Source organism: Diorhabda carinulata, chromosome X, assembly GCF_026250575.1.
Source record: "Diorhabda carinulata isolate Delta chromosome X, icDioCari1.1, whole genome shotgun sequence".
In the NCBI taxonomy this organism is placed as follows: Eukaryota; Metazoa; Arthropoda; class Insecta; order Coleoptera; family Chrysomelidae; genus Diorhabda; species Diorhabda carinulata.
Genome location: NC_079472.1, coordinates 48,474,728 through 48,494,158, shown reverse-complemented (window position 1 = coordinate 48,494,158; position 19,431 = coordinate 48,474,728). Strand labels below are relative to the sequence as shown.

Genomic DNA, 19,431 nt, shown 5'->3' with positions numbered 1-19,431 from the left:
AAGGTTTACTAGAGATGAAATCCGTGAGGGGCGTCCAAAAACTGTCGTTGTGCTTGAAAACATTGCATTAGTATGAACAACATCAACAAGATACGACACGATTATTATATAAAATATGCGCGGGTGAATAATCACGAATGTATTCATATGATAAATATGCCTATCTAATCTAATGAAAGTTTTTTGAAGGCCGAAGTACATCGAAACAAATGGTTGAAGAATGTAAGTTTCAATAAAGACAACTACGAATGGTACATAACCATTCAGTGGCCAGTAGTTATTGTAGATATTCGAAAAACCTCAAAAAATCATTCCAATATTGCGGTGCAAACTCTCATTTCAGTGCTCAAGCAAATGAATTTCTGACCAGCCAGGAGTTCGCGTTGCTGAAATGTTCATTACAGAGCGATACTTTGATATCTAATGAAAATATAAAGAAATATGTGGAAGAGCTGTAATTAAATGGGGTAAAATTTGGGCTGACCACCCACAAAAAATACAAGGCTAAAATTTTTAATACAATGTATCATTTATTGTTGAATCTAAGTACTCCTGTCTCCTCTATTACTGATCATAATGCCGATGTACTTATTAAGCTTCCATAAATTCATACTCGGCAACTTTCACCTTTCCCTATTGACATTGCTTTCCAAATCTCATTATTTTTTGTTTTGTTTTCATTGATTCTCAAACCCATCCGTTTTCCCATTTTAACTATCTTGTTTAACATTGCCTTCATTATAGATTTTATTTTGGTTACCAATACTATATACTTGACCTTAAATTCCCCTATGAATTTTCAAAAAACCCATCAGATTCTCCTTTAGGTGCTAGTCTGTTGGCCCTTGTGTCGCTGATATTCACCTTGATAAATCTTGCTTTTATACCATGTTCTTTTAGTGCTGTCAATAAAGGTTTTTTTTATTGAACCAAAGGCCTTTTTTCGACCTACCAAGTGTGAAGACATATTGATATTGTCCCACTATTTCTTAATACCTTCTAGTTCTTTTTGGATTACTGTTAGTAGAATCTTATATGCAAAGTTAAATAGGGTAGTCCCCCTAGAGTTACTGCACTAGTGCTGTTAACTTTTCTTGTGAATGTGATATTTTTTCCGATTTCTTATTTATTTCCTCAAAACATATTTTCCTAATTATATATATTTTTTCTTGAAGTTTGGTTCCTCCATACTTTATCAACTCTATGCTCACTTCATCTTTACCAGGTGCTTTTCCTTTCTCATTTTATTTATGATTTCCTTTACTTCTATTGTTATTTCTTTTTCCTTTACATATTTTATTAGTTTTCTTTCTTTCTTTTTCTACTTATCTATAAATATTATCCATCTCCCGTTCACTTTTACTTATCAGCTTATTACTTTCCTTTCTAACCAATTCGTATTGTTTACTGTTTTCAATTCTGTTCGTTTTTATCCATCTTAGTCATTTGTTCCACCCAAATGATTATTGCTTTGGAATAGTCTCCATTCCTTTCACGTTTTCATAAAATTCTCTATTATCGTTCTTGTATTCCCAGCGTGTCATTTATACTCATACATCTTAATTTCAGTACTTTGTGTTTTAATAAGACCATGAAGCCTACTCCATATTGACTTTGCATTCCATCACCTGAGTATCGGATGATAAAATTTTTATTTTCTATGGTCCCATGTTCTTTCAATCTTGTTTCATGTACTGCCGCGATATATATTTCATACTTCCTTAATTCCAAGCCAACCTATTGCCTATTTCCTATTATTTATTCTTAGCATTGTTCCAACGTTACATATACAATTTTCATACTTCTCGGTGCTAAGTTATTTATTTGGTTATTTTTCTCTTTTGTTCCACTTCCACTCCTATCCGTTCACCATTATTTTGTTGTATCCAACTTTTGTGTATTTTTAATTTCTTTTTTCAGTATATCCTTCTTCATTAAGTCTTCAATAATATATATTCTCGTGTTCTTCCTTGATTTTTGCATTTTCTGGTTTTATATGTTTCCTTCCATTAATCTAACATTCTCCTCTTTCAATTTGAATATTTATTTTGAGAAATTTTTTTGTTTCGCTCTTAACTGAAGTATTTCGTTTATTTGTTTCATTTTGTTCCTACTTGACATCCTGAATTTCGTTTTTTCATGTCTTCCATATCACTTTTCATTAGTAGTCCATGTCAAGTTTTTCCAATATCTTTTCAATTTCTTCAATTTTTTATTTTTGTTTCTTTCCGCACCTTTCTCATATCGTGTTCCGGCTTTTGTCTTCTCCTACTCATCTAGCAAGTCCAACGTGCTGCTTGTAGTTTTAATGCTGCGAATCTACTCTGTTCAACCCGCGACCAATACTCAGACTGGCTAAACTCACTGCGAATATTGAAAAAGGGTTTGTATTTTTATTACTGATCCCGTTAATAATTACCTAACTATTATTTGTTGATTTCAAATTACCCATTGTGCAATATGTGACGCCTATGGTTCTATTTTTACAGACTTACGAGTATCTACTATCATTCAGTTTTTCTGTTTTGACGTTTTTGTTTCCGTTTGATAGTTGATAGACGATTTAGTATTTTGAATTTTAATTATTATTTACTGAGTTTGATTGGTATATTAGTTAATTTTTATATTACTTGATGATCTGTTGGTGTTTGAATCACTTAATTTTTTACTTTTCACAAAGACCGAAAGAATCACGTCTTTCTTCCACTGCTACCAGTGGCGTATGCGGACATTGCATACGAAGTGGTCGGTTATATGGTAAATGTAAAAGTTGTGATTCGCGGAAGCATAATACACAGCCTCACACTGATTCTGACCCTGGCGCAAATAATAATTCCTGCAAAAATCTACAATAAGCAACACTTCGGACAATACGATCACTTGTAAAAACTCAATTTTCACGTGCGATTTCAACTTTGTTCCCAACTGCGATGATAAAGATTGCAAATACAAGGTTATTCTTGTGATGGTGCACCCATTATTAGATTCGGGGTCGCAGACTTCGTATGTGACAAAATCGTTGTGCGAAAAAGTGGTGCTTCCAAAACAAGAAATCAGCTTTGCTGTGGCTGTCATAAATAACGTGGTCTCAAAGTTAAAATATCAATGTCAAATCAACTTATCATTTCGATATAATAACTTGAAAATAAAATTGAACTACTTATGAATTCCAGAAATTACGTTAAATTTGCCCTGTACTCCCATTAATCCTAGAGTTCACGTATACCCTCGTAAGATAAAAGTAGCAGATGAGTTACTTTATAAACCAGGACTTGTAGACGCACTTATTGGCGCAGATATTTTGTGGAATTTATTGTGCCATAAGCAAATTAGTCTAGGCTTGATTAAGGTAGTTTTACAGAAAAGAAACTGGAGTTTTACGAGAAACTGAAGTGTTGCAGAAAAGTTGAACGCATCTAAACAGTTTGATAGAACCTTCTATAGTTTTACTCAAACGATATCAAATTATGATGTTCATATGCAATTAACTATATTTTTTGAAATTGGGAGCGTTCCTGAAAAAAGGGTCAATGATCTTCTGAGGAAATCCAATGCGAAAAATTTTGTCGAACATACCAAAAAATTAAGCGACAGCCGGTTTCAAGTTTCATTTCCTTTTAAAAGGTCAGTTGAAAATTTGATGAGTCTTTTGAGCGAGTGAAAAAAATATTTTTTCCTCTAGGAAATGAGTTCATGAAAAATCATTTCATGATCTTTATACTTAACACGATATTGATAGCTATAGAGTTTTGATCCAAACCAGGCAGATTTCGTTGGAATCATGGGATCCTACGTGAAAGCAGTGAAACTACGAATTGGTTTTTTACGCGTCGGCACATACTTCCACTGGGATTTTATTAAATGACATTCAAATGAAGGATGATTTATTTGCTATTTTATTACGGTTCCGGAAGAATACATATGCAGTTTCCTCAAAAAAAATGTATCGCAAGGTGGAGGTTCGTGATGAGCAATGCAGCTTATAACGATTCATCTGGCGGGATTCTACTAGAGACGATCTTGCAGTGTATGAATTAAATACGTTCACTTTTGGAATGACTAGTTCACCTCTTTCAGCCATAAGATGTTCATTTGAGCTGGCCAACGAGTGCGCAAGCAAAAAATCTTCAGTTTATGAAATTATAAAACATGATTTTTTGACGATCTAGAAATACCACGTGAAGGTTACCTGGAGATCTCAAATATTATAGCTTCTAGATCGTTTTCGTTAAGAAAGTGGCGTACCAATAAACCTGAAGAATTGAATTTTCTACAAAACTCTGCTTGCAGTGCTTAAACTAAAAAATTGTCATTTAACGATGAAAGTAACATGAAAATGTTGGGTTTGGTTTGGTATTGCAAAGATAAATATATCTACCAACAATAGTATAGGTATGACAAAACGAACTAGGTTATCATGTATTTCGTGCATATTTGATCTTCAAGGTCTCCGTTCGCGCGTTATTGAAACGAAGAACAAAGAAAAGACGAGATATCATATGAACTTAGTAATTTTAGATAGAGTGAAGTATGCAGTGTTAGAAAATTTTATATTTTAAATGACTAGAGTCAATTAAATATTGGTATACAAAATCTAAACTATTCATGTAGTACAAAATAATTTTTTAAATATAACCTAGAAAACTAATGTGAGATAACGCTGAATGTTAATTAATTATTGTGAATTTGTAAGAAAGTGAGTGTCATTTATGACTTCTTTCTTTCTCTGCCCTTATTCTTAAATTTCCAGCGATTTATTTAAAATTTACACTCATGCGATAGTAGCGCCTCCCTAACGTAAAGAATGACCATAATTTCAACCAATTCATTAAAACCGTGTTGCAAAAATACAGAAACTTCAAATGCATCGTCTTGGCATCACCTTTCCATAAACGAGAATCCAGTAGATTTAATTAGTATAGGTGTAAACCCAAAAAATATCAATGGTTTGAGTTAATGGTGGCATGGTCCGAGTTGAGCGGTTTCATTTTTCACGTTTTTCACATTTAAGCCGGTTTCAAAGAGTAATTGCTCAAATTTTAAGGTTGAATCGCAACTGCTGATAGCGTACTACAGAAAAAATGTATATTGCATATCACGTTTGAAACGATAGTTCGAATTTCTCAATTACACTTTTCCTGAAGATTATTAATTGTTACTCAAATCAAAATGAGTCAAAAAGAATGGCAAACTTTTTAATTTAAATCCATTTTTAGATGACTTTGGCATTATGTGTATATAAAAACACCCGATAATATTGTGTGCTGAAACTGCTTTATGAAATTGCTTGTCAAATCAGAACATCTTAAGTTAATACACATTGGGTCTTAGCAGACTGTATTGAGTTATTTCCTTATATCTACCAAATAAGATACAAATTTGAAATTGGTGGAATATACTCTCTAGGCAATTAGAATGTATGTCATATTAAAATAAAAGATTACAATAATTTTTAAGAGTGTGTTATAATTAATAAATATATTCTCAATATTTACTCATTTAACATCTTGTAATTTATACCACAATTTGTAGAGAATACTGAAATACGAGTATAAGAAATACATCTGAAACAAAAGTGTTTTACGTTAACCTTAGACCAAGGTCGATGATTTTGGAAATAAAAAAAATTATAGTAGGATGAAACATATCGCAAAAGAAAGAGACTATAGTAAAACTGAGAGGAAAAAATTTACGGGTGACCTGTGGTTAAGAGGGGGCAGAGGGTGAGTTTTTAATGGTGAAAACGGTTTATTTCGATTTCCGGCAAAACTACAAGTTCTATTGTAGTCAAATAACAGAATTGTAGATAATTAAAAGGTCTACAACTTTTTTATCCACACAAAAATTGAAATAACCGAGTTTTTGGTTTTTAAGTTTTCTTTCACAAAATCCATTCTTTTCTTACGAAATTTTATGAAAACTCACCTTTCCATGTTTCGAATACACTATCAATTATTTGTTCCGAAATATTTATTTTTAACATTATTTTCACTTAATATCGAAAAAGCACCCTAATTATCAATCCGTTAAAATACTATCTTTTTTTAAAAAGTCCATAAAATCTCTATTTTCTGATAGTGAAAAAAAATTACCATGGTAAATTTATTCAGAAAAGGCAAAAAGCAAGAAAAAAAATTCGCGTCGGCGATTTATTTTAAGCATTTGTACAATTTTTATTTGTTTATTAAAATTTTACACTATAATCACCCGAAAAACGTGAGATTCCATATTATTGATAAACATGAGAAACTATAGTGAAAAATTATAATAAATATTTAAAATTTGTACATAATGATTGAAAAAAATGTTTGATTGCGAGTTTTTTTTTGTTTGCCTTTTCTGAGAAAATTTATGATGGTTTTGGTTATATTTTTTACCATCAGATATAAGTGATTTTGACGAACAAAAATGTTGCCATTTTTTCAAAACAAACCTCATATTTGGACGGAGGAATTAAAAATTAGGGTGATTTTTCGATATTACGTCAAAATAAGAAGAAAAAATAAATATATAAAATCAATTAAAAAGGTGAATTTCACAAAATTCTGTGGAAATATATGTTTTCTATAATAGATGAAAATAAAAAACGAAAAGCTTGGTTGTTTCAATTTTTCATATAAATTTTGATGTTATTTGTTTTTAAAATTTTTTAAAATACTTGTAGAGCTTTTTTTTACCTACAACTCTGCTATTTGTAGTCTGGAATCAAAATAAATCGTTTTTTACCATTAAAAATGCACCCTCTTCCCCTTCCCGACCTTAGATCCCCAGAAATTATTTTTGATTCCACTTTCATTATATTATCTTCTCTTTACATCCCATCATTTTTTTTCACTTTTTATCACTTTTTTTCAGAAAAAGCATTTATCTGCTAAAAATCTGTGGAAATTTTGTTCTTTGTTCTTCTTTCTCCTATCCCACAATATCCTAAAAAAAATTTCATTTTTCTGTAATCTATTATCAGATATAATGTCAGAACCTTTATAAAATTCTTTGGTTAATTAAACCAACAGAACAGATACATATATTATCCAAAACATTTGATTAAATAATTTCCAAATCTTGCTCCAACCATTCAGGAAAGAGTACTTTTTCAAGTAGTGGAGCTTCATAAATTTAATACTGATGAGCTCATGACTTTGTACCTTGCATGAAATTTATCGATTAGAGATAAATTGCTTTCGAAACCCAAATCCAAATGCTTTACCCAATCTTTTATTTTCATTATATATTGTTATTATTTCAATTTGTGAAACTTACCTCGTAGTCAAACATCAGTCTCGATGCTCATGGCGTTGATGTTGTTGTTGTGACGCGGATTGCAGTTCTGTTTTTGGGACAGTTGATCACGTGTCACCATCAGTCCCTCTTCTAGTTCGACCAAGTCACTCGAAGACTCACTTAACGAACTTTTCTTCATATGCTGTCCCAGAGTGCCTGGCAAGTATGGGCAGCTCGTCACATGATTGAAGTTCTGCGACTGCATTTCCTCCTAATAAGCCACAAAATTATATGTATTGTAAATTAAGCGAACATTAAGTACGTCATGCTTGTTTTGTAATAATACACAGCCATATTTATATTTAAGAGTGAAACATGAACAAATTATCTTATTACAGATTGGATTTATTATTAATGTATTTTAAAAAATAATAATATGAATAACTAACTTGATCCGTTTCACGATGATAGAAGTAATTGAAATTTGACACTATAACAGGCACTGGCAATGCAATGGTTAGAACACCAGCAATCGCACAAAGTGATCCCACGATCTTCCCCCAGACTCCAACTGGCCTGTGAACAGATTTCAAGATTTCAATAAAATTATTGATTGCTGACTCGAAATATCAAGACGAGCCCAACCAAATTAATACTTATTGATGTAAAATGATTTGTTAGGTATGTTGAATCTACATGCCAATTCAACAAACAATCGAATTCAATTGCACTCACAATATTTCGTGTTTGAGTCAAGTGATAATGTGCTTTCAATATGCAGCAGCACGATATAACCATTCGGTGAGTATACCATATGAAACGTCATTCTGATATCGAATATTTCTATAATTATTTATAGTATACGGAAAAATGTGAATAACAAAATTGCTAGTTCGACAGTTTCTTTTCAAGTTGAATAAGTTGGCAAAACAATTACTTACGGAAAATTAATGATGATAAAATTGCAGAAACTGAAATATGTATTGAAAATAAATCCTAGTCAAGTCAATTACAATTTACTGAATATATTTTTTAAAAACGCCAGAAAATCGATTATAATCGTTTTTCCTATCAAGTAAACAAAGAGACCATTCTATACTATTCCACCCACCACCACCAGTCATAATTATCTCCAATTTGCATAACATTTTATTCACTCCGCACCCTACTAACAAGGAAGGCTGAAATAATCACTAATAATGGCGGAAAAATTCTGTTAAGCTCCTGGCATCAAACGCTTCGCTTGCGTCTTCGATATCAACAGCTAAGGTTATTGATAACATGAGAGCTTTTCGAAACTATGATGTGATTAGCTGACGAGTTATATATATTTTTATCTACGGTGCGTAAAAACTGAATGGAATAAATTAGTTAATAAATAAATGGGAGTGCGTTGAGAATAACGCCTTGGCACTTCAAATTGTATTTTTCAATGCACATTTTTTTCAAAGAGAAAAAATTACACATTACATGTGACTGTGGCCCATATCAGCTTTCTTATTTCCAAAGTATTTTATGTCATCAGTATATGATACATATAGTTCATGTACAGTCTTATACCTATCTTCAACTGTTTCGAAAACATTGAGTGTTTCCAGACTCTTGAAATCTTAAAAAATTAACATCAAAATTAGAAAATTATTTTATTTCTAAAATTCGGTGAATTACACTGAAAACTAATTCTATTTATTTCCTAATAATGTCAAAAAACCATTAATGTCAATTTATGAGATGTTCAAAATGCTCACCGCAAATGTCTTGGCAACATGCTAATCTGATATAAAAATAACTAACGTAGATTGTAGATTGTTTTGGGGTGTCGTTTTGGCTTACAGCCACTATGAACCTATACTTAGAAGATATTTTGTACAAGACTATACATCTTATAGTTCTGCTTCCAAAAAACATAGAGTCCTCCCAAAAAAAGTTAGTTTTTGGGGTTTTTGTGACATACTTCCCCAGTGTTCTACTCCTTCAAGGTACTCATTCGCAGAGTAGATGCTCTGCTGTGACTTCCAACTAACATTACCGAAACATCTCAGTTTTGTATTCAACACCTTTATCTAACATTGACAGAATTTGTTCACAACAATACGTCTTGTATAAGTTGAATTGATATTATTTTATAGGGATGCATTTTATATTTCTGTAATATTATAAAAATTGATGTGCTGCTATCGTTGAATAATGGGGCTTTTCGATCTGAACTATGTGGGTTTTCTTGAAACTCAAGCATAATAACCAATTTCATATCATCACTCCCTGCTGCATTGGTAGCTACGTTTTTTTATGTCTTTCATAACCAAAATCCTGAAAGTGCTTTTCTATTTTGTTGTTTGTACCATTTGCACCCGTATCATTTGTAGAATGTGAAAAATAATTTTCTCTTTTCAATAAATCTGATCTGATAATATTTCTGAAACAGTTGAAAATAGGAATGGGACATTGTACATAGTATATTAACAATTTTCTGAAGAATCCAAAAAATTAATGATAAACAGGGGTCTTTATTTAAAATAAAAAAGTTGGTATTACCATTGTCACGTAACCTACCCTGTATATTTTATATACAGGGTAGCGACGTATGTATAGCGACGTCCAAGCGTTTTATCAACAGGCACTCACTTATTTATAAACGAATTCATTCCATTGGACCGTTCCACACGTATGATTAAATATTATGATGATCTAAAATCTATGCGTATTGCTGAATCATTGAAAACTATTCAATAATAATTGTAAAATCTATAAACACAAAATTACTATTTCTATTTATTGAAGAAAAATAATGAACCGAAACATTATATTATATCCCACAAATGGAAAGGTTCGTGGGAAGGGCCAGTGACGGATTGCTACAAAAGCTGCTAGATCAGATGTAGTACAGTATAATCATACTGCAGTGAGATTGTTTGTACTTGCCTGCTGTGTAATTTTCTGACACGGATACAGCTGTTGAAGTTAATGACATTAGCTATACTCTGTGTAAGAAAAGAATAAAAAGCTTCATTTTAAGGCGAAAAACAAATCCTTGTGAATATTTATAAAAATGAAATGCAACAAAATGATGACAAGACTGTTGATGACGTTATTTCCAAAACGGCTAATATGTCGGGAGTATCTTCTTCAAGAGTGTACTGAATAAATTGTGAACAATTTTTTCCTCAAAATGACTTACCTATAGTGGTTTCTGAGAGTAGGTAACGAAGATAAAGATTGCCGCATTTTAAAAGATAAACATTTTGTAAATTATTAAAAGAAATGGAATACCAATACAAAAAACGAGTAAGGATCAGTTTATCATTAGAAAAAGTATAAATACTTGTGTGGAGACGAAAATAAGGAAAAAAATTAAGGAATTAAGCAAATAGAAAAATTTTCTACCTGGATGAAACATGGTTAAGCGTTGGACATACTAAGGATAAGGTTTGGGTAAACCCTTCCATACAATCCTCAAGGCAAGCATTCTTGGATGGACTTTCCACCGGATTAAAAAACCCCTCAGGTAGGTAATATTTCAAAAAACTATTTCACGAGCTTTTATTAAGTGTCACCTGTCTGTGTATGTATGTGTGGAATCAAATCTTAAAAGTTCAATTTAATTGACATCTACTTATCACTATATCTTCTCTTATTATTTCATCCAAGGCTATCTCCAAAACTATAAAACACAACTGAATTGCCTTATCTTTATTTTTAATTTCTCACTCAATTGTCTAATTCTAAATATCAATTGAGTTTCTTCCATTTTTATAGTCATATTGTGAGTCATCTAAAATTTCATTCAAATTAAAACTTGTTTCTGAGAAGATTAATATTCATTATTGGGTTGACTTAGATAATTTGATTTGAATTTTATGTTTGGTTGTATACATTCATGGTTTATAGGGAAAATTTAATTTTAGGAAAAGGACAGAGACTCATAATTTGTCACATTGGTAGTGAAGATGGGTCTGTCAGATGCTTTATGGGTATTTGATTCGTAGGAAACCGGAGACTATCTTGAGGAAATGGACGGGATGTCATTCGAAAATTCGTTTTCGATAACTCTACCGAAGCTTGAAAAGAATTGTGTTTGTTGTATTCAATAATGGCTCACTTCTGAAAATATCAATTTTGATGAAATGATGGTAGAGCTATTAGAAATTGTCAAAGAGCATAAAAATAAGTATAACTCGAACATTATTGATGATATGTCTAAAAAACAAAATAAAACCATTTTACAATTACCGTCTACCATTGTGAACTTAATCCCATTAAGTTGATCTGGGTAGATGTGGAGCAAAAATGTTGGAACAGAAAATAAAACATTTAAATTTTCTGACGTTAAAAATATTTTTCACGAAGCTTTTCAGAGAATTAATCCTGATGATTGTATTCAACATGTCCAGGAGAAGGTGTAAGCCAAAATGTGGAATATAGACATTGTCATTGATTTGCAAGTTGAGCTCCATTTATAAATGTTGACGACAGTGGAAGCTAAATGTCATCTGATCGGTAATAAGAAAATGTGTTTATTGAGGTAAACAATGAAGATTTTATTTTAATGTTTCAATACACATATTTTAAATGAATGTATTACATATTTTGGCCATTCACTTTGTATCTATTTCAAATGTCAGGTTTACATTGCATATCTTTGTAATGATCATTGTACATAATTATGTATAATTTATATTATTATTCTGATGTATGAAACCGCAAATTATTTCTTAAATGACGTTTTTAAGTCTGATCATGTGTAGTATGCGTGAAATGTTTTGATTTATTATTTTTCTTCAATAAATAAAGTGTAGATACAAACATGGAAATTCATTTGAAAATGAACACACAAACCTAAAGTAATTGAATTAAAAGTCTTTTTATTGTTTAGTTTCAAAACTTTTTTCAAAAACAGAACGCGACGTTCGGAAATTCGGAAATATCTCATTCAGGATCATAGTTTTTGAAAAGTCCCATGAACTCTGTATAAGTTTTATTATTGTTTTTTTTACCAATAATAAGGAGCAGCTTAGCAAAAATGGCGAATTTTATATTGGAGTTTCACACATTTATGTATTTGTAAAAATTATACTCAACAAATTTTAATGTCATATGTAACAATCTACTCTTGGGCGCGTGGGTTAACATATCAACTGCTTTATTCATTAAATCATGACAATCGTGAAAAATCTAATGAACTTATCGATATTGAATTGGTTCTCCAATTTCCTTCTCATTAATAAAACTCAGAGATTTCCATACTAAAAAGGATTCATTTGGTTGGGCTTTTTAACCCACAATCTTAACCATAACTACACACAAATACAATCAATACATTTTCATTGAAATGTACTTTAAAGGGTAAAGGTCAAAAATGAAGCATGCGATTAATCATATTGGGATGGGGAGTTGCGTTTAAAAATAGTGCACTACAAACTACTAATTAGTCAAGCGGCATACAATAGGATGGAAAAAAATCCAAATCGTGCACCACCAATTTTTTGATTATTCATGTAGAATAACAGGAAAATCAAACATTGTCTGGTGATGTGATTTAATGAAAACCGTTTTATTTCGGAGCTATATTTGAAAAAAATATCTGAGACTACAATAATAAAAGTGGTGGAACAATAGCAAACAATCACATATTTCTTATCTTTAAAATGCCTATTCGTACCGAATGCTAATCATTTTCAAACAACTTTGTCGACAGCAATATAGAATAATTAATTTGTTGACTGAATTAATCACGTTCTGGCATTTTTCAACCACACAATGTGTTTTATGACCACTACTCTTGCTTCCAATAAATTGCATTGGAGAGTCTTTTGTGAAAGAACGTATCTGATTTCATTATGTTACGTGCTAAACACACTTCAGGTTTCTACTCTTAAAAGTATTGAGTACTTCTTTCTCTCCCTTCTCTTTTCCGTATTGGTTACACAATGTGTTAAAAATATGATTCGATTCTTCGAGTAGTACCTCTTAAAGACTTCATCCTGATAAAAGCTGTTCTTGTTTTTACCCACGCGTTCTGATTTCATAAGAATGTATGTATTTTTAACAGTGTGTAGGAATGTTTTCTACTAAACTATATCGAACATATAGCGAGTGCGTACACAATACCTAAAGTATTAGAAGGGAAGGAGCTGGGCTTATATCTCTCTCTTAAATGTTATATAACTTTGGAAAATTACATAATCATGATTTTTTTAGAAATTTCCTTGAAATCTGCTGAGAATTATAAGAAGTTTTAGGCATCAAAAACATTGTTGTTGTTCCCAAAATTAATGAAACTGTACGACAGATTTTTGAAATTTTTCAACTTATACTAACTAATATCCATGATAAGCATAAGAAGTGATTGAAAAATTTTAATGGGAAATTTGTTATAACATATATGAAGACGTATAGCATTATTTAGATTTTTGAGAAAATATTTTTCTATGCATCATTGCTGACACCATTTGTTGTCAAAATGACATTATTATGAATTGAATGTTGTAAGTTGATAATTTTAAATGTTATTTGCACTCTTAACTAACAACTAAAATTATTCCTTATTTATGGGCAATGTGAAAGATGACCTGAAGACCGTCAACAATATTTAACGAAAAGAATCCAAATAATAATAGTCATTCAAATCATACATTTATATATAAATAAGAGCCGTGATGTAGATGAAGCAGCACTATTAGTACTTTTGGGCACCTTTACGGAAAAGCTCTTAACGTCACAGTGTCACAATTGATAAAACAGTTAAAAAATTTCACCCTCAATAAATAAAAATTCTTCTGCAGCTTTTTGACGACGTTTCCGATAGGATCATTGAATTTTGTCAAACAATGACAACTTTTGTCAATAAAAATCAGAATATGAGTGTTTTTTCTTCATGGAACAAGTAACAATGTCGCTATTGAAGTGATGGAATTCCGCGACTTTTCGGGGAAGTGAACGTTTGATCTGATATTTACGGGAAAGTATCCTTCATAAAATTTAGAAAAAGTTTGAGAGACGAGTTTTAGACCAGATTATATAAGTGCTTAAAAATAATGATAATTGAAAATAAGATTGATGGAATATAATTTCTTTGACAAAGTAGTGAAAGTAAAGATTGAGTATTTGCTATTTCTTCAATATTACTTTTAGTAGTTTGTTGGGGGAAAATTTCAAATTATTTGATATTGTAAATGATTCATAATTTGTGAGTTATGGAATAAACTCTTTGAGTTATGAATAATAGTGTGTACAAATTCATACCGAATTATCTCTAGCTGTATTATTACTAAAAAAATCAATCCATTTGAAGTAGAGAATAAATTATATTCAAGATCTACATACGTCTTTTTATAAATGATGCTCAATTTTCTCTCTGGTCATGTTTCAGACAAAACAGAGTTTAATTAATGTATTACTTTTCGATCGTTTTTTGTATATACTAAATGTTATCGAAAAAATAATTTTCCAAATTTCGAAGAGTCCTAGCTGAAAATGTTTGAGAGCTAACATTATTGTTTAAAAATATATGGAAACATTATCAAATTTTCTGAGTTTTCAGCTTTATTCTTTTCCTAGTTTGGCTTTTATCTATCCAGTTATAATAAGAATAGCAGTATTGGCTGATTTATTCCATATTTTTTTCCTACTTCAAATGGTGTACACTTTATGCTTTCGTGTTTGAAGAAGTTTTTCAAATCTCTATATCAATAATCTAAGCCACTATCAGATTGCAAAGTTTCGAATTTTTTGCATTTATTTCCAAATTTACTGATAAAATTTCAACATGGTACTAAACTTGGTTTTATTCTTTTGAATGCGGGTATAATTTTGTTATCACATTTTTTTGTTTGCCATTAAATGTGCTATTTTAATTATATAATATATGGAACAGTAGTTCATTCCATTCAACTAACCATAGTCGATAAGCAGATATATTTTAGCTATATAAATCAAATTTAGATAGTGATGGCCAAAGAATAAATGTCGAATAAAAATTTGAGATACATGCAATGAAATCTACTATAATTTTACTATCTGTAACAACTACATAACGTGCTGAATTGTGTAATATTGCATTAGTTAATGAAAAATAGTGTTTCAATTACAATGATATTTTTGGATTAATTTTGTTTCGATGCTTGATGAGATTAAATAAATGGTATTCGATTCGATTGTGAACGAAACTACAATTAGGTTTGTACTGAAAGACATAATTATATTTTTTATTTCAATGATGGAAATGTGTAAAAATAATTAGAATTTCATATGAAAAAAAATTAACAAAATATAGGGATACTTGTCAAGTTACAATAAGATAGTTGAAATATTACTTATTTCCCAAACACGAAATTGAGAGCTGTGGCAGCTAAAAAGAAGTCCTATTTTTTTGCTGGAAGTTTTTTTTGTGATATTTCGTAGTATCTATCAAAGTATCAAGATTTTAGATTATAGTTTGTTACATATTCGTAAGTGCTTGTCGGTGTGGCTCTTTTTCGGTTGTTTTTGATGGAAGTATACAAGAATCATGAATCATTAATTTTAAGAACATCAACATGAAAATAAATGAGAAGAAAATATAGACAATGATTATAAGTAATGACAAACAAGTATATGATATAATATATATATATATCAACATGAAATAAAACTGGCAAATTTTAGATAAAAAATATTGTTGAGATATCTAACAGACAACAAACTGGAAGCTGGAGAATTAAACTTTTGAAGCTAGAAGAAGGAAAAGAGCTCTTCAAAATGGAAATGGCCGAGTCAAATGAAGTTAAAACATATTGTGTTTCATTTTAGCATGGCGTCAATAAACTTATGGATTAAAACAGCTATAAAAATTTAAAATAATTGAAACATAAATTTTTAGTCAAAGACTTGCCCAAGCTAGAATTTATTAATTAGTATATTTGAATTAATATTGGTATCTACATTTAGCGATGATGCTCATTAAGGTAGGAGGAGCCATGGAGACATGACGGTTTTTTTATTTTCATACATATTGAATTTAATTTTGACCTTCAAATTAGGGTTAACTATTAAATTATTTTATTCAATATCTTCCATTAAAATTAACGCCAAGAATTCAGAAATAGGTAACAGGATTTAGTAATGAAATTTACTTCAATTCGAAAGGTCGAAATTTTGAAGTTAAATAAATCAGATGTTATGATGGATGTAACTTTGTTCTTTTATTTCCATATATATATATATATATATATATATATATATATATATATATACATATATATATATATATAATATTATTATATATATATATTATATAATATATTATTATATATTAATTGGAAAGCATTCGTTATATATTGAAAATACGAATAAAGGAGGAAATATGTACGCGTTATAATTTGCTAATTTTTTATGACAATATTTTTCTTCATTCATTCCAAAAATGTGCTGTTTGGTATCTAATTGGAGTGTGTAATTGTTTCTAGCAATCTATATAGTGAAATCAAATTTTTGTTTGCAAAGAAGATTCGGTTGGCTACTTCTAACATTTAAAAGAGTTCATTCTATTTTTAATAGCTACAGATATTGTCACACAGAATTCTACCATATAGTCTCTATATAACTTCAAGTACAAGTAAAATATATAAATATATATTATATAGTGTGTCTAGTAATATGACCTGGTATTGTAGTATTGGGCAAATGGGCAAGCATAAGGCATAAAGGCATAATATTTGTCAGGATGCAAATGACTCCTAACACAATTAAAAACTGAGGCGGTGAAGAGCAAGATAAATCCCAATAAAACAAAACTAGTCCCATTTACAAGGAGTAAGAAGACAAATATACTTACACCTATCCTTAAGGGAACTAAACTGATATTTTCCAATGACTTACAATATCTAGGAGTCATCCTGGATAAAACACTTACTTGGAACAATCAATTATACATGGTACCCTCAACAGATCACAGACGCAGCGCTTGTTTGGTGCTCAAGAACAGAACCTACCTCCCCTTCACCTAGAGAAAATCAGAGGCATTTAACGGTGCCCAGAGGCTAATCCAGACAGAAAAATGTTAGCCAGGAAATCTGACAGATCACCTAAGATTTATAAAACTGATAAAAATAGAAAGTGGTGGCAAACTAATATACCAAATGCCCAGTATGATAGACAGATATATCCCATTCGAACGACAATAATGGGTTAATATGGGTATCTCTCTCATACTCAGAAGGTTCGAAGCTAGCGCAAGGAGCTGGATTGGGCTTATTGAGATTACTATTTTTCAGTTAGAGTTGTTAGCAATAAATAAATGTGCTCAGGAGTGTTTGGATGAAAACTTCTCTAAAAAGAATAGTCACATTCTCTCTGATATCCATGACAAAGGATGACAACTTTGCGATTGTCCTGTCCATTTCATTGAAAGGCTTGAAGAAGTAGAACTAACACCTTGGGAAGAGGGACACAAAGACCCTAGACAAATAGCGTCCCTTGGGAGGAGTCTACGTATTTTGGAAACAGAACAATGAGATGTAGAGTCTTGTACAACATATCTTCTAGATATAGGTGAAGAGTGACTGAAAATCCAAAACGACTCCCCAAACAATCTACAATGTACAAATAATATATCAATACCATTTTATAGAAATCAAGTCAAAATAATAAAATAAAATAGGGCGTTTAAAGACAAGATTTTTTTTTCTCAGTTTTTCAGAGAAACGTCTAAAACATTAAGCATTCTTCGCAATCCAGTATCCTCTAATAGGAATATGTCACTAACAATAGAATGCTAATTTTGAGTCTATGAAGCTGCATGTTACAAAAACTTGAAAACAACGAGAACGTCAAAATATGAATTGTGGACAATGTGTGTGAACACATTATACACTTAAGACTACATCGTTTGATGATAAGCTTATTTACGTAGATATTCCTTAGCACGTCACAACTTAATTTTTCTTCGACCATGTTTTAGAGTTTGAAAAATACACTGGTTAAAAATAAGGCGATATGTACTACAGGATTTTAAACAAAGACTGATTAAATATCAAGAAAAAGATGTGATGGTATATTAGTGAAATGTTCAAAATAAAATATGATTCAGTATTCATTAGGTATCGTAAAGTTGTTTGCAAATATCGATAAAATGATATTTTAAACAGATGAATGAGATTAATGTTTGAATTTATAAATTAGACTACCAGTAAGATGCCAATCTAGAATTTTGGCAGTGCACTAATCTCAATGCCCACTCTATATATAAAGTTATCCAGAAAATATTATTGGATTTTTTATTTGATACTGAATTAACAGAATTAGATTTCAAGTGAAGTAACAGTAACACATTTATTGATTAGCTAACAAAATTATTATGTAAGAAAATATCACGGAAAAAAAACATTTTATTTTAAAAAACCTCATTCTTTGCAAACAGAGAATTTGTTCTGAATTTTTTTAAGATTACAAAGATAATTATTGGAGATCTATATAAAATCAGAAGCATTCCAATATAATAGAATTCGCATTGTTTTTTTGTTCTTCACTCTAGCTTAAAAATCTGTTTGTTTGCCTCCGTATTAATTATTACATAGAAAATGAGTATATTCCCAGCATTGCGGCTTTATTTTGAAAAGACGTTTTCGAGATCTGCAGTATTATTATTTTCATCATAAATTGATTGAAAATAATAGAAACCTTACCATCGATTGTTTAAAAAATTTTTACTATTCATCATATTTTACACTTAAGGCAAAAATGAAAGTGAGCTTAATCTATGAAAATTAATTAATTACAATCTCCAACAACGTTATCTTTATCATCCACTAGAACTAAAATTTGGTGCATCTAGGAATTTTCGTTAAGTGTTATCTGGTACCACAGTTTTAGTTGCAAAAAATGTCCTGGTTACGTGTACGTAGAAAAAACGATCAAACATATCAATCGGCATCATAGAAAATTCTTTGGTCCAGATTTCCAACATAATCAATCAAGAAAGCAACAACATCGAGAGCAAGTCTGGAGTTCTTGATTTAGTATATTTTTTGTTAAAAAGGTTGGCAAATTTGAAAATATCAAAAGAAAAATTTAAACTTATACAAACATTGTAGGTAATTCCAACGTATTTGTTGAATAACGTGTTTTTGTTGAAGCAGAGCATAGTTTTAAAAAGCGAATTGAAAGGAGATGCAATTGAAGCTGAAATAATGATTGAAAAGCCATATTTGGATGAGTTAAAATTTGTATGCTCAA

General features: G+C 30.6%; 1 protein-coding gene across 8 annotated transcripts in view; it reads right to left on the bottom strand.

Moving 5' to 3' along the window:
• The window catches only part of LOC130900498 (potassium voltage-gated channel protein Shaker), a 291,646-nt gene that overhangs the window by 55,781 nt on the left and 216,434 nt on the right, over positions 1–19,431 (bottom strand). For all 8 annotated transcript variants that reach the window (XR_009060190.1, XM_057811172.1, XM_057811173.1 and 5 more), the window contains 2 exons: positions 7,671–7,797; positions 7,261–7,492 (listed from right to left, as the gene is read on the bottom strand). Coding sequence is in view for 6 of the 8 variants with exons in the window: in XM_057811172.1 (XP_057667155.1) it covers positions 7,268–7,492; positions 7,671–7,797 (352 nt within the window). In the remaining 2 variants the exon portion in view is untranslated. Of the gene's footprint in view, positions 1–7,260; positions 7,493–7,670; positions 7,798–19,431 lie in introns of those variants that run through there.